The sequence below is a fragment of the Symphalangus syndactylus genome, chromosome 10, assembly GCF_028878055.3.
Source record: "Symphalangus syndactylus isolate Jambi chromosome 10, NHGRI_mSymSyn1-v2.1_pri, whole genome shotgun sequence".
Lineage (NCBI taxonomy): Eukaryota > Metazoa > Chordata > Mammalia > Primates > Hylobatidae > Symphalangus > Symphalangus syndactylus.
In genome coordinates, this window is record NC_072432.2 from 123,363,659 (window position 1) to 123,379,582 (window position 15,924).

Sequence of the window (15,924 nt, forward strand, 5' to 3'; positions counted from 1 at the left end):
CCCGGGGGCCGAGGGAACGGCGGGACCCGACCTCCCTGCCTTCGGCCTCCCAGGCCCTCGCCCTCCGACCAGCCGCCGAGTCGGGGACTGGGGTCGCCGCTTCCGCCCGCGGCCCGGTGCCCCTCCCTGGCGCGCGCCATCCGGCCGCCGGCCCCTCCTCCCGCGGGGGGCTCCGTCCCGCGCCCCGTCCCTCTGGGCTGCAGTCGGCAGTCCACGTCCAGGGAGGGCGGAGGGAGGAGGAGAGGCGCGGAGAGGAGGGAGGGGAGAGGGGAGGGAGGAAGGCGAGAGAAAGGGAGCTGCTTCCATCCAGGACTTCCCAGAGCCTGCCTAGAGCGCGCACTCAGCGGCTCTCGGGTCCCAGCGTCCCAGCCGCGGCCCGCGCCCCTCCGCCCCGCTCCTCCTCCTCCTCTTCCTCCTCCTCCTCCTCTTCTCTAGGCACCCCCGTCCCCTCCTTCCAGCGGCTGCAGCCCCCAGCCCCAACTCTCCGCGCTTACTCCTGGGACGCCGCTCCTCGCCCCATCCTTTGCTTCCTTCCTTCCTTCTTCCTTCCTCCCCTGGCTCCCGCCCTCCCTCTCCAGGTCGCCCTCCCGGGGCCCGATTGTCTCGGTGCCCCGCTCCCGGCCCGCGCCCTGCCCCGTCTCTCCCTTGCACTTCCTGAGTCGCCCGCCGCCACCGTCGTAGACTCGCCGCGGGAGCCCCAGTCCAGCCCAGCCCGAGCCCGACAGCCACTGCCCCGGCTCCAGCTCCAGCCCCGCAGCCCGCGGCGCCCGCCCGAGGGAGCCCCGGCGCCCGGGGAAGGCTACAGTGGGCGAGCGCGTCCTCGCCCAGCCCCGCGCCCCAGCCCTGCCCGGCCCGGCGAGGAAGGACCGGGAAGATGAACAACGGCGGCAAAGCCGAGAAGGAGAACACCCTGAGCGAGGCCAACCTTCAGGAGGAGGAGGTACTGGGCGGCTCGGTGCGGTGGTGGGGGCGACCCGGGACCCAGTGCGGGCGGCCGGCGGGGCGCGGGCCCAGGGCGCGGCGGTGGAAGGTTCAGGCATGGCCGGTGCCCCGGACGCAGCCCTGCAGTGTGGCCTGGGGAGGGTGGATCTCGGGAGCGTGTGTTTTTGTGTCCACGCGCGTCTGCGGGCCCCAAATTGCGTAACTCCAAGGACTTTTCGGAGACTTTTGTAAGTATAATGCTCAGCTTTGTTTGCCCGGGATTTAAAAGTGGAACCGAGAGCTGACTCCTGGGTGACCTCAGATGATCGGGACTCGGAGGGTCAGGACTTAGGGCTGGGGCTGGAAATTATGTGTGGATTCGGGGGGGGGTGCAATTTAAGGAAGAAACTCGGGGAAAAGTTCTAGTTAAAAGATACCTCTGTTCCCTGCCCCCTCCCTTTCCATGTTAAAAGTTCTTGGTGAAATATCTTTCTAGCCGAGGTTTTTTGGATTAATAGATAACTCATCAGCCACATTCTTCTCTGCTGAGTCAAAGACCCCGAACCTGGGCGGTGAACGCTTGTGATTTTAGGGGCCGTGCAGCTGAGGGGAGCAGAATAAGAGGGTTAAAAACGCAGCAATTCACCGAATGCTCATCGGGAGTATTTTCATAGGACTTTGACTTCTGAGCATGCATTTTAGGTGGTGCGTCCGTAATCACGATGAAAGTTTTGTGACTGCGGAGCGTTCTTTCGGTGGAAACAAAATTGAGTAGATGTGGTCAGAAGGGGAGTCGGACGCAGGAACAAACGTTTCAGAATTCAGTAGGATATTTGTGATATCCTACCAAATGACTCTGTTTTTGCAGGTACATTATCTGGAGTCCAAGAAATTATTTCTGGCGTACTTTTTAACATCCCACACAGTTGAGTTCTTAAACATTCTAGAGGAACTTGAGAGTGTGTGTAGATGCAGGAAAGTGCACGTCTCAATATGACCCGAAAAGATTCACACAGGTACTGCATCATGATATAGGTGAACACAGAAGGTAAACGGATTCTAAAGCGTTAGGATGTTGAGATCATTGTTGAGACACTGTTGTGTGCAAACTTCAATTCTGATAGTGAAACCAAAATTGCAGAGGAATTCATTAATACATACAACTTCTCTGCACATTGTCCACTTGGAAAATGGTAACTATTTAGGTGGAGAAGATAGAGGAGCGAGACTATGCCAAACAATGCAAAATAAATAGGAGATTTTACTCGTCACCCAGTTGTGTGGTAGTGAAAACCTAGATGAATGGCCGTCAGCCAAAAATTGCTTTTTCGCCCGAGGACGTTTTCTATTTTATTATAAAAGACTATTTGAAGAGTTGTTTACTTGCATGTTTTCTAATTACAATTGTAGGAATGCTACTGGCATTTCTTTTTTCAAAGCGATGGAGAGTTGAATGGTATGTTCTGATTTTTTTTCTTGAACTTTACTGGCTGCTTTGCTATTTATTTTCCCTACCACTTAAAAAAATTTAAAAATAATGACAAGTTTGCTTTTTTAGGAATTACTATATTTAACTAATTCACTTACCATATCAAGATAATCGTCGCTTCAGAAATCTTTCTATTTCAGCTAGATATGCAATCTGTTTGCTTCTGTATGAAACCATCTTTCGTTATTCACCCAGTTGAGAAAACTTTTTTTTTTTCCTTTTGGTAGGTAGCAAAAAAGGTTCAATGTCCTAAAAATCATACCCACTTAAAATTAAGTATAGAAAAGTCATATTTTTCTACTTGACCCATCTTAACAGCTGCCAGGACCGAGGGATTGCCTGCCCTGTTCCTGGACGTTCCTCCGTCCTTGTGAGGTTGTGTATAATAATCGCCGTATAATCGCGGGCCATTGCAGTACAGTTGCTGCCTCTTACTTGTCCTGTTATCTGACAGTGTTCCTTTTCAGGTAGGAATGGCATGTGGCTCTAGAAAGTATCGGTCTTTTTAGCAAAACACATGTTATGTAAAAAGTAAGGGGACAGGTAGGAAGATTTCAGAACCCAAGTTGTCCAAGAGATGTCGTGTACAAAAGTTAAGACCATGAAGAGAGGGGGGTTTATAATGTCAGAAATTGAGGAAAAGAAACTAAGGTGGCCTGAATGAGCCAGGTAATTTTGCCTTAATTTCCTATTTTTGGTTTATATTTTGTTCTTGAGAAACTCTTAACCTCTTTTTTGTTTTTTTCTTTCTAACCTTGAAAGCCACAAGTAAAATAAATAGAGTATTTGGTGAGTGCCATTAATGTGCCTGGCATTACACAAAACCACTACACAGACCCTTTCCCTGCACACCCATTGTATCACCAACTTGCTCTTAAACACATTTAAAAACCTTGGCAGTGGACTCCGGTAAACAGAACACACACATACAACATATATATGTACACATAATGACAAGAGAGGAAAAATGTGTTTTGTTGTAATTTCTGGTGGCCATTGAACTGACATGGAAAAATGAGTCCAATCATCATTAAGGGAAAATAGTTTATTTCACAGATCATGAGGGTGGTTTGGGCTTTCTCCACATTGTAGAATCCAAGTTTGTTTTTTTCTGTGTTTCTAGTTTCAAAACGAATTCCTTTTATAAATCAGTGTATTTTAGCTTCTTTTGAGGGTTTCTAATGCTTACCCTGAAATAATTATGCTGAAATGCCTCTTTGGTTCTAATTGTATAGAATGAACAGTTCAGGATCTAGGAGAATTTTTGCAGCTTTTTAAGGGTTGGAAGTTTTTGAGAACTTAGAACATGTATTAATACTTCTACTTTGGGTAGCATTGAAAACTTTGAGGAAAAATAATTTAGGATTTGGCTAGCCAGTTGTGTAAGAGAGATGATACATTTAACTTTCCGGTTTTTAATGTATTATTACATTAAATACGTGTTTATATGTGTGTGTTCCCTAAGCAAGTTGTCCTGTAAAGACTAACCAGTTGTCAAAATCTCACTGAGATTTGTAAGGTTTATATATGTTTAGAGTATCATATCATTTCTTATATTTTACAATTGATAAAATGATTCCTAGAATTTCTCTAATTGTGCAGACTTTTAAAAAATTGATATATAATAGATCCATAATTATTTGTCTTACCTAATCAGTTATAATTTATGAGTTTAAAGTATTTTCAAATATATCAAGACCTTTTCTGTCTTACAGCTAGAAGTAACTTATTTGTTGGTCACTGAATTTTCAAAATAGAAATTTAGATTAAATATGTGATTTGGCTTTTATTTCTACTTTTATCCATGTCATTGAGTACTTTTCAGGCAGATTATAAAACATCTTTAAAAGGCCTTTTATTATATTGAAGCAGTGGTGTTAATTTCTCCTTAAATTGCTTTGAATTGACTTGTACTTATAGTAAAACTAAAAAAGCAAAAAACGTAGAAGTGTTGGAATATTGATCAAAAAGATGTGCAGAAATCATATAAAGTCAGTTCTTCCGAGGTTAATACAAACCTTTACTTTGCATTCCTTCTTTTAAAGCGCTAATTTTGCCAAAATATTGGGGTTGTAAAGAAAATTACTTCTTACAGTTGCTACAGAGAGGGTAATGTCAGTTTGATGTGGCAACCTCAAATTTTCATTGAGCATTAAAGTCAATCTACATTATGACTTCAGGAAGGTACAGAATGGTTTTATACGTTTAACCAAGATTGGGGATCTCTGTTATTCCATGTCCAATCCTATGCAATAAACCCATATTTCAATTGTAGAATAGGATTTGGTGACAACTGATGCTCCATGACCCCTGCCAATATGGCATGCACTTTTGAGTTATTTTTCCAGTAGCGGTTTAAACATTTCCCTGATAAACCCTTGTGTGCATCTGCAGTCTTCTTCATTTCCAGTGGCATTTAGTTTTCAGATGGGTAGTTTGGAAGGGGTGGAAGCTCTTTTCTGGAGATGCTTTCACATGATTTTCGTAGGTTCATATTAATTTTTGCTTTAAGGATAAAAGTGTTCAGTGCTGGTGACAAGGCAATGAAGTGGGTAGTTTTGTGCAGAGCAGTGGTGATGTAAATTAGTGTAGCTTTTCAGAAAGGAGTGACACTATCAAAATGTGTTCAGGCCCTTTGATTTAGTACCTTTATTTTTTAGAAATTTACCCTAAGAAAACGGTATCATAAAGATTTATATATAGGAATGATTTTTGCGGAGTGACTTATGACAGCGACAATTCAGAGGCACTCTGTATCTATCATAGGAAATTGCTAACTAAATCATTGTATAATTCCAGAAGGGGAATATTATGCAGCCACTAAAGGCTCCGTTTTTCAAGAGAAAAATACATGGATTATAAAATATGTATTATATATAAATACATATTTATTATGTATTATACATATGTGGTTATATACTATTCTCTGTGTTCTGGAGGTCAGAAACCTGAAGTCAAGGTGTTGGCAGGGCCACCGTGCTCTCTGAAGGCTGGAGAGGAGAACCCGTCCTTACCTCTTTGAGCTTCAGTGGCTCCAGACATTCTGAAGTCTATATTTTTATTCCATGTTGTAATATTAAATGAAAAGAACTGATTTTAAAGTTTTATCCTATGTGATGCCAGTTCTCAAATAAATGTATATTCATTCATAAAACCAAACATTAATAAAATGTATCTGATTGGTGGATTACAGATCATTGCTATTTACTTTCTGATGCTTTTCGGTGTTTAAGTTTTCGAAAATGACCATGTGAACAAAATTTCAATGTCTTTTTGCTTTGAGGGTTTCCTTGAATCATGATATTCACAAAACTTAGGTTGGTCACATTTAGTTTTGCTCACAAGCCTAGCGGTGAGAATCAGGTCTGCCTTGTTCCTCAGACATAGTCTTTCTTAGTACTATTAGTATTTCTCTTACTCATTCCCTTACCTTGATTGTGTTAGTGATCTTCAGCTGCTCTCCCGTTCTGATGCGCTTCCGGAGTCCATCCTCACACCATACTGCTGGGCCCTCCAGTGCCCCGAATCCTTCAGTGCTACTTGGTACTCCACAAAGTCAAGTACGCACATGGCGTTCGGGATTGCCCTCACCTACCTGTATACTGTGATCCCTTTGCTTCAGCCTAGGTCTTCCTCCTCTGTTCTCTTGATCTAGTCAGAGCTGCTTTCAAGCCAGGATTCAAGTTTTCCAGCCTACATTTTTGCAAGATCCCCCTCACCTGAATGTCCCATCCCATAGAGATGATTTTTCCTTAGAATTTCAGTAAAAGTTACTTTCTGTTATGTCCATTTAACTCCTGGTTATTATTTTTTCAGCTATTTACTTTGTATGGGTCTATGCCATTTTACAGTATTCCCAATGTTCAACACCTACCCCAGCACCAGGTAAATCTCCTCTGCACACATCCACACTTACATATATACACATATATAATTCTTTGTAAATATATGTGAAATAGCCTTATTGGTGAGGTTGGTGATTATGAGTTTGTGTAGGTAATAAGAAGGAGCCACTCGTTTAATATTGAGGATCCCTTCTGCGCTCTGCACTGGGGAATTAGAGAAGGCATGGATGGATCGGCTGGAAAATTACTTCCATCCCTTTGTCATCAGGAACCTCCATTTGCGAGCACAGGTGAGCCTGTCTGGTCCATCAGATAGCCACTGTTGGTGTGGGACTGCTTGTCCCAAGGTGCGTTTGGGTTTTCACCATTAGAATTTGGTTTCTGCTGTGGAATTCCATTTGACCTTTTGGACGAGGGCTTCCAGAAGTCTTGGTTAGGTGGAAGAGCACGGACTCCCTGTGTTCTCAAACAAGCCTGCTCTGTGTGACAGCCACTTTGGAATGTTTGTGTTCAGTTTCATTTGGCACCTTAGTGTCTGCCTGGGGGTAGGGGAAAGGGAATGCAAATGTTCCTCTTGAACAGTGCTTGCTTTGGTCAAAGAAAAAAACTTAGGAAGGAATGAGGAGAATGAACCTTAATAGCTGGTGCAGAAGTGGCTGCATAGCTCAGTGGGCTTGAGGCCATCTGGGACCAGGTATTTAAAATGGATGCTATGTTGGTATGAAGATGTCAGTTCCACGCCCCTGGTGGGGATGAGCTTATTTGTCATATGGGGATAACTCCTCGCACTCACATCCCTAAAGTGTACCAGGAGGATATTTTAAACAATTTTATTGCATTGTATTGTCTATGTTTGGGGGTGGAGATGGGAGGTCCTTGATATTATCCTTGAGTATTTACTATGTGCCAAGCACTCTTCATATATTATTTCAGCCTCACAACAAGCTGATGAAGGGATTATGATGATTGTGCTTCTTTGATGGGGAAGTGGCTGAAGCACTGAAAAGCTATGGAGCCAGGGTCTTCATGTGCAGATTCTAGAGATGGCAGTTCCTGTCTTAAAGTTGCTCACAGTTTAATGGTGATGCACCTATATAAACAAACAGGTATAACCACGCCCGGGGTTAAAGTAGAGGTAATTGAGTTGAGCACAGCCAAACCTGCAAGGAAGGGATGGAGCTGTGTCACAGAAAGCTTTAAAGAAGTTTAAAGAGTCTGTTCTTTAAAGATGACATATGAGCTAAATCTCAGTTAAGATTTTGACTGATGAGAAAAGGGTTCAGACAGTGGGGAAAAGATGGGCTAGGCAAGGAATTTGCTCTGTGAATGAACACAGAGGTTTCAAAAGACCCTTTTGGGGAAGAGCAAGCAAGCCATGGCAGGAGAGAAGAAGGGGAAGGAAGAATGAAACTGGGGAGGGCGCACTGGCCCACAGTGGGTGGAGGAGCTGCCTCTGCATTAGAGAATTGGACTCTGTCCTCTGATGGGGCACTGGGGTGGATGTGCCCCAGAAGGCAGCAATCTAGGATGTCCCAATGGGCATGGGGGGATGTGGCGAATTTTGGAAAAGTTGTTGAGAACCATTCTTGCAGTGAGGTTTCTGCTGCAAGAGTCCTGGTCTCAAAGTGAGGCAGCAGCCTGGCAGTGGCAGCTGAGGCAGAGATGCCAGGTGTTCAGGGCCTAGATAACTGTCAGATGTGTGGGAGAGAAGGCGAGGAGACAGCCTAGCAGCCTCTTGGGTTTCTCCTTCGGGTGACTAGCTAAGTGACGGTTGTATTTGTAGGAATAGAAAATAGAGATGTGGAAAGGGTAAGAAAAGAAGGTACCTAGGAGATGAAGATGTTATTGAGTCTGGGGTGCAGAGGAGAGGTCTGATCTTGAAATGCAATTTTCAGAACAATTCAAGAACATAGAGCTGATAATTGAAAGCGTGCATACTGGGAGTGAGTGCCCAGAAAATGGAATTCCTACTTTCTAGGAAACCTTGTGAGGGTTAGCAAGGAAAGAGATATAAAATTTAGTGAAAATTTGGAGTCATGTTAAAAAGTGTTTGGGAAGGGGAGAGAATTGAAAATAATCAGGAAAAATGGAAACTTAAAAAAAATTAATTTAGGAACATAAAAATGTATTACATATAATCTGCCTGTTTTTAAAGGGTTTAGTATACTTTGCCATTGGAAAGCCTGAGGGGGAGCTTAGAAAAATCTGGTATATAGTCTTTCTCATATACTTTTTTTTGCTTTGATCAAAACTCAGGAACCTGTTTATAAACCTCCCAAACTTGCCATTAATTCCCAGGCTTTTACTTCTCCAACTCTTCATTTGCCAACCCTGCACCTAAAAGGAAAGATCAAGCTACCATAAAATCTGGAGAGGCGTGAGTTTTTTTACAGGATAAAATTTCTAAGTTGCCTTTATCTTTTTTGACTTTATTGGGGAAAAGGAAGAGTAGGATGAGCCTTTGGCCAGCAGCCCAAAGACATCTAATCTGTGGGTCATATTTTCATTTTCTTCTTTTTTTTTTTCTTTGAGACGGAGTCTTGCGCTGTCACTCAGCCTGGAGTGCAGTGGCGCCATCTCACTGCAACCTCCACTGCCTGGGTTCAAGCAATTCTGCTGCCTCAGCCTCCCAAGTAGCTGGGACTACAGGCGCATGCCACCACACCTGGCTAATTTTTGTGTTTTTAGTAGAGACAGGTTTCACCGTGTTGGTCAGGTTGGTCTCAAACTCTTGACCTCAGGTGATCCACCCGCCTCGGCCTCCCAAAGTGCTGGGATTACAGGCATGAGCCACCATGCCTGGCCATATTTTCATTTTATTCAATTTATACTTTAAAAGTTTGCTGCCTTTTTCAGCCCAGCTAAGTGTCAGCTCAAAGTAGTCCAGGAACTTAAAAAGAAAACAACTTGCATTTGTATTTCTCTTAGGTTTTAACTCTACTGCACCTATTATGGTGCATATTGTGTAAATGCTAAAGAGAAAAAGGAAGTGGTACTAATAAATGCCAGTCGCACCAGGAAGATGGATTCAAATTCCAGGTTGTAATACAGTATTGTTACACAAATTTAAAATGCAAAAGGAATGCTTAGGCAGTTCCATTCTGTCAGCCTTTAGGGTTTTGCAAAGGTAGGAGACATCTGAGAATCTCCAAAATGAGGTCTGGCTCACCAACTTCTGCAAATTAAGTTATAGGACAACTTTACTTTTAATTAACTTTTATTTCTCGTGAGTTGATTTTTTTGTGTCATTCCTCTTGATTTTCCCAGATCTTCGTGTCACCAGGGTAGATAGGCTGGCAGTGGCCAGCGTCGTTCTAAGAGAAATCCTAAAGACTACCCAATTTTTTTTTTTCTTGAATCCGCAGGATCCTGTTTTGTGAAAATTCCTCTTACGCCCACCTATAGGATAGACAGTGGAGGCCCCCCTGGGAGAAAGTGTACACAGAAAGTGCTATCTAATTACAGAAGTAGCAGAATTTCCTTTGTGCTCAGAGGGGAAGTGCTACAAAAGTGTAATTACTTTACCCAGCATGTGTGATTTACGGGACCTAAAATGTGTGAGTTTCCAAAGAGGCATCTGTTTTTAAATACAGTATCCCTCCCAGCCAGGCAGGATGTGTTTGGGGAGGTGGGAGTGAGGACGTGTACTTCCGTCCTGTGCCTGCTGCAGGATGCCTGGTGACGGGGGACTGAAACCACTGGTACTTGCTGCCCCTCAGTGTCTTGCTTATCTGAGTAGAAGGAAGAAAATCAGCAAAGGGCTGGAATCTAGTCAGCTACTCCCAGACCGGATCATCCACTGCTCTCCTCTTAACCTTCCCAAGCCGAATTCTTTATCTAGGACCTCCAAGACTTTTCCCAGTAATAAGCAAAAGAATTGTCAGAGTGAACCCTGAGACAATTTTTAAAATTTATTTTTCTTTCTTTTTTTAACCTGTTTTTATTTGAGATGGAGTCTTGTGGTGTTGCCCAGGCTGGTCTTAAAACTCCTGGGTTCAAGCGATCCTCCCGCCTCGGCCTCCCAAAGTGCTGGAATTATAGACGAGACCATTTTTGTTGCGCAAATTTTCTTTTCAATCTCACTTTTCCTAATATGCATAAGAAAATCAGTGGGAGAATTGAAGATCAGGTGCAGTGGCTGGTCCAGGTGGCCCACACTTAGCACTTCATGAGGCTAGCACTTTAGGAGGCTGAGGCAGACAGATCAGTTGAGCCCAGGAGTTGGAGACCAGCCTGGGCAACACGGCAAAACCTCATCTCTACAAAAAAATTAGCCAGGCGTGGTGGCGTATGCCTGTAGTCCCAGCTACTTAGGAGGCTGAGGTGGGAGAATTGCCTGAGCTCAGGAGGTCGAGGCTGCTGTGAGCCATGATCGCACCAGTGCACTCCAGCCTGGACAGAGTGAGACTCTGTCTCAAAAAAAAAAAAAAAAAAAAAAAAGACCAGGTGCATATCCAGATGTAATCAAACCTGTAAAAGCACTTAATGGATTTTGCATATTAATGGACTGATTAAACATTAATGGAGCTGGTGTCTACTCTGCTTTTAACATTGCTCTTCAACAAACCATATGAAGTGTTGCCATCCCATGTTTTGGGATAAGAAAGCTGAGGCTCTGAGAGATTAAGTAATTGGTCTGAGGTTTTACAGCTGGTGGATAGGAGCTTAAAATTCTCCAGTGGCATATGAGGTTCATGTGATCCGGGCCCTGCTGGTTTCTCTGACCTCATCTGCCAAGAATCACAGCCTCATTCATTATGCTCCAGCTGCCTGGGCTTTCGTTAGGTGTCTCCAACTTGCTAAACTTGTTCCTGCCTCAGGGCCTTTGTGCAAGTCATTCTGTATGCCCGGAAAGCCCTACACTTAGACGTTATCAGCCTCATCCTTGCCATTCATTTAGATCTCAATTCAGATGTCACCCTAGAGTGACCTTTGACCTCCAAGTTTAAAGTAGCCCTGTATTCCCAACATTTTCCAAATAGTACTTCTTACCTCCTGACATTGCCTTATATGCTTATTGTATGTATCTGGTACCCTTGGAATGTAACTCCCTGGCAGCAGAGACTGCCTGTCTTGTTTAACACTGTACAAACCTCAGATGCGATGCCTAGGACAATGCCCAGAACTGTCCAATAAGTTTGTTTTTTGTGAATTGACTAGAATGTAAATCTGCTTGACAAACCCCAAAGCCTGTCTGATACACTGTATCATCATAAACCTTTTTCAGCAGTTTTCAGGTTAAACTTTATATTTCTGCCTTGAAGATGATCATTTCTGGTCCTCATCCCCACTTTATTACATACAAAACCACGGTTGTCATCTCACACCCTTTTAAGCTGGAAATGTTCAGACGGTAAGTGATAAGAGCCCTTGTGGGGGTATGCAGCAGCTTTTCCCACATAAACGAATCCTTCCCTTTTGTCCACTTAGAATGGGAAACCTACTAATTCCACAGAACCAGGAGAGGGATGTGGGCCTGGCATGTAGGGAATGCATAAGTACAAGTAGGGCAAGGTGAATTTGATTCCCGTTTTGCAGATGTGACTGTTAGGTTGTTACGGTTAGTGTTAATAACCCAGGTGGAATTGATTTGGAGATAGACTTACCACTTCTGATCCTTTGATTGGGTCTAGCCTCCAGCTCAATATACCTTCCTCAGTTTGCCTACAAGAAGAAAAAGATCTGAAGCTCAGCATAATGCTGGCTTTAGCCAGAAGAATCCAGCCTTTAAGCCATCTATATGTGTAGCCATGAAGGACCTTCTAATCTGCCTTGTGAGCCCTTATGGGGCCACCTCACAGCCACAGTTTATGCCCACGTGTCAGCCTCACAGACTCAGGAGCAATTTCTATTCATTGTAAAACAGACCAGATGACATTTCAGGATGAAAGAAATGTAAGTCATCATTACATAGGGCATCAGGCTAACAAGTCACCTGTTAGTTGAGCAGACTAGTTAGTGCATTGATGAAAATGCAGACCATTGGATTATCCTCATTTATAGCATTTATGTCACACTTGATCTTCAACAAACTTGGTTAACTTAACCATCGTCCATTACCTGATAGTCTTAGAACCAATAGTATATAAATCCTTATAGAAGTTATTTCTTTACCAATCAATTCATGAGTATTCTTTTTTTTCTCATTATCTCATTGTCTCTTTGTTTCTAAGGGACGGGACCTAGGACAAGCCACTGAAGCTGCTTGTCTTTGACAAGTCATTTTAACCTGTTTCCTTAACTAAAAGGTAGGGATTGTATAGACAACGCCTGTTGTGCATTAAAAGAACCATAAATCTCATTTTTCCACTTTCATTCCACTTTCCATTTCCCCATTGTGATGCAGAAAGCTGCCGTGGCATGCCAAGACACATCCAGGGTGGGCTGTTTGGGGGGAATGGTTTTAATTTTAAGCCTTTTAAGTGAAAACCCTTAGACCTTGCCGCTGTTTTGTTAAATTACGATTCTAACAAAATAAGGAAAAATTAGTGAAGCACTAGACTTTGGAAACTCTTTCCTGGATATTTGAAATGATTTTCTTAAGACCGCTTTTCTTACCTGAAATTGTTTTGTTTTTTCCTAAGCAAATGAGTGCCTCTCCTTGAAAACTGGGTGGGAGTCTCTGGGTGTGAGAGAACAGCAGGAAATGACCCTTTCTAAACAAAAGGACTCTTTAAGGCCTATCCTGAGTCTTTGTGTTTTGAGGAGGGGTTATGCAGAAAACCAGAGCTAGGAAATGAATCTCTGCATTAGCCATTCTAATGGGGGAAGGGAGAATGGAGAACATTCTCTCCCTGCATGCCCTCCCAAGTATCTAATGCCAGGGAACACTTGCTGTGAGATCCAAAGAAGTGCAAAAAAGACCCTGGAGCTGAGGTGGTGGTTCTTCAGGAGTGCGTGGCTTCAAGTCCCCTAGAGGAAAGAAAGAACCAGGTTGGGCAGAATGATACCCAATGTGACGTTCAGCTTTAACCTGGGCTTTCAGAATTTGCTTGAAAAAGCTCATGATCAACAGAATGCAGAAATAAATACAAAATGAGGAAAGTATGAGAGGGGTTTTGTAGGATCTATTTGTCATATATATTTTTTTTCTCAAGACGGAGTCTCGTACTGTCACCCAGGCTGGAGTGCAGTGGTGTGATCTCAGCTCACTATAACCTCTGCCTCCTGGGTTTAAGTGGTTCTCCTGACTCAGCCTCCTGATTAGCTGGAATTACAGGTGCCTGCCACCATGCCTGGCTAATTTTTTTTATTTTTAGTAGAGACGAGGTTTCACTGTGTTGGCCAGGCTGGTCTCGAACTCTGCTGATCTCAAGTGATCCGCCAGCCTCAGCCTCCCAAAGTGCTGAGATTACAGTGCCTGGCCCGTATATATGTTTATGATCGATTTATCATATATGTCTTTATGATTTGCTAATAAATACTCAGTAAATAAAGATTTGAATTACCGTGTTAATGAGAAAATGAACTTTGAGGAATGCAAGTCCTTTTAAATGATCAGGTCCAGAGGGACTTTAAAATGAGAACACAGTCACGTCCTACTCCCCCTTTGAGCTACATATTCACCTCTCTGTATTCACTGCTTGCTGTTGCTACAGGTAGCTATAAATTAACCTAATAATGCTGCACTGGACACTGTAACTCACTCTATAGTTTAACAATGTATATAGCCAATCACTAATCAGTATAATTTGTGTAAACCAATGAGAATTCCTGGTAAACAACTTTATATCAGCCCACTCCCTTGTCCCTCCTCTTTTTTTTTTTTGCCTTTAAAAAGCCACTTGTAACTGCTTTTTAATTGGAATGCATATTCAGGGCACCCGTGCCCCTGGGTTGCAATCTTCAAGCTTAGCCGAAATAAACTCTACTTACATTAATTTTGCCTCACCTTTTATGTTGCTATCAACTTCTTTTCTCAGTCTAAGCTGAAGAGGGAATTAGTAATCATTGCTGTGCGAGGTAGTGGGCCTGTGATGAAGAAATGTTGAGCCTTGCCCTGCAGTGGAATGTTCCCTCCTCTCCTCAATTCAAAGTGACCATTCATTGTATCAGTATTTGTGCAAGGAGATCCCAAATTTAAAATGCTAGAAAAGGGGACAGGTCTTATCAAAATTATCTTGCCTTTATAAATTCTTGCTGTCTTGGAGCAATGAACTTCTCTGCTCTTCCAGGGACACTGCTGGTTTTTTTTCAAGGAATATAAATCTCACTAATAATTAGAAACACACGTCTTGTTAAAAATGGTTTTGTGGTTTACTTCGTTTTCAGAACACTTGAAAACGACAAACATCTTTTTTAAGAGAAAGCATTGTTTGTTACGCCACCACTATTTGTAGGCTTTTCATTGTAACTATATTTTTAGAAAGGCTGGCTCATGTGTTTGATGGGGACTGTGTGTTGAGGGTAGGGGGCTGGTTTATTTACTCCACAGCACCAGATGCTTTACAGAATTAAAGATAAGGTGAAAGCTGCCACTCAGATCCCATTATGAAAGGGTTTTGTTTATACATTAAAGGCTTGGAAGACTCTTTATCTTAGATATGAAGCCAGCAGTGCAGTATTCAAAAGAGATGTGATCATTGTAAGTTCCAGAGTTGATAGGGAAAAATTATTCTCACTGAAAATCCCAGTGTCTGAAATGTTGGTAGGTTTTCTTCATTTTTTTTTTTTTGTTTGTTTGTTTGTTTTGAGACAGAGTCTCGCTGTGTCACCCAGGCTGGAGTGCAGTGGTGTGATCTCACTGCAGCCTCCGCCTCCCAGTTTGAAGCGATTGTCCTGCCTCCGCCTCCCAAGTAGCTGGGACTACAGGCGCCTGCCACCACACCCAGCTAATTTTTGTATTTTTAGTAGAGACGAGGTTTCACTATGTTGGTTAGGCTGGTCTCGAACTCCTGACCTCAGGTGATCCACCTGCCTCAGCCTTCCAAAGTGCTAGGATTACACAACATGAGTCACCACATCCGGCTGGTTTTCTTCATTTCTTTTTTCTTTTCTTTTCTTTTTTTTCTTTTTTTTTTTTTTTTTTTTTTTTGAGATGAAGTCTTGCTCTTATTGCCCAGGCTGGAATGAAGTGGTGCAATCTCAGCTCACTGCAACCTCCACCTCTGGGGTTCAAGCTGTTCTCCTGCTTCAGCCTCCCGAGTAGCTGGAATTACAGGCACACGCCACCACACCTGGCTAGTTTTTTTGTATTTTTAGTAGAGACGGGGGTTTCACAATGTCGGCCAGGCTAGCTGGTCTTGAACTCCTGACCTCAAGTGATTCCCCGCCCCCTCCCCAGCCTCCCAAAGTACTGGGATTACAGGCCTGAGCCTCCACTCCCAGCCCTCATTTTCTTAATACATTGTTTAAACTCCTAATTTGAGAGAGGTTAATGTATAACATTATAACAATTGGTAAGATACCAATTTACAAACATGGAAATATATATTAGATTCATTTAGAGGAGGTTGTATATGGTATACGATTGGCATATGTTTTTCATTCTTAAAGTATCAGTTATTTTCCTGTTATTATCTGTGGTAACATTGCTTATATTGTTGTTGTAGTTGTTGTTGTTGTTGTTTTGAGACGGAGTCTCGTTCTGTCACCCAGGCTGGAGTGCAGTGGCGCAATCTCGGCTCACTGCAAGCTCCGCCTCCCGGGTTCACGCCATTCTCCTGCCTC

The 15,924-nt window shown here is 43.2% G+C and overlaps 1 protein-coding gene across 5 annotated transcripts in view; it reads left to right on the plus strand.

The window, feature by feature from the left end:
* Nucleotides 1-309: 309 nt before the first annotated feature.
* The window catches only part of RBPMS (RNA binding protein, mRNA processing factor), a 187,762-nt gene continuing 172,147 nt past the window's right edge, over nt 310-15,924 (plus strand). For all 5 annotated transcript variants that reach the window (XM_063610902.1, XM_063610901.1, XM_055295889.2 and 2 more), the window contains exon 1: nt 310-940. In XM_063610902.1, coding sequence (XP_063466972.1) covers nt 875-940 — 66 coding nt within the window. In that variant the 5' untranslated portion in view covers nt 310-874. The remainder of the gene's footprint in view (nt 941-15,924) is intronic.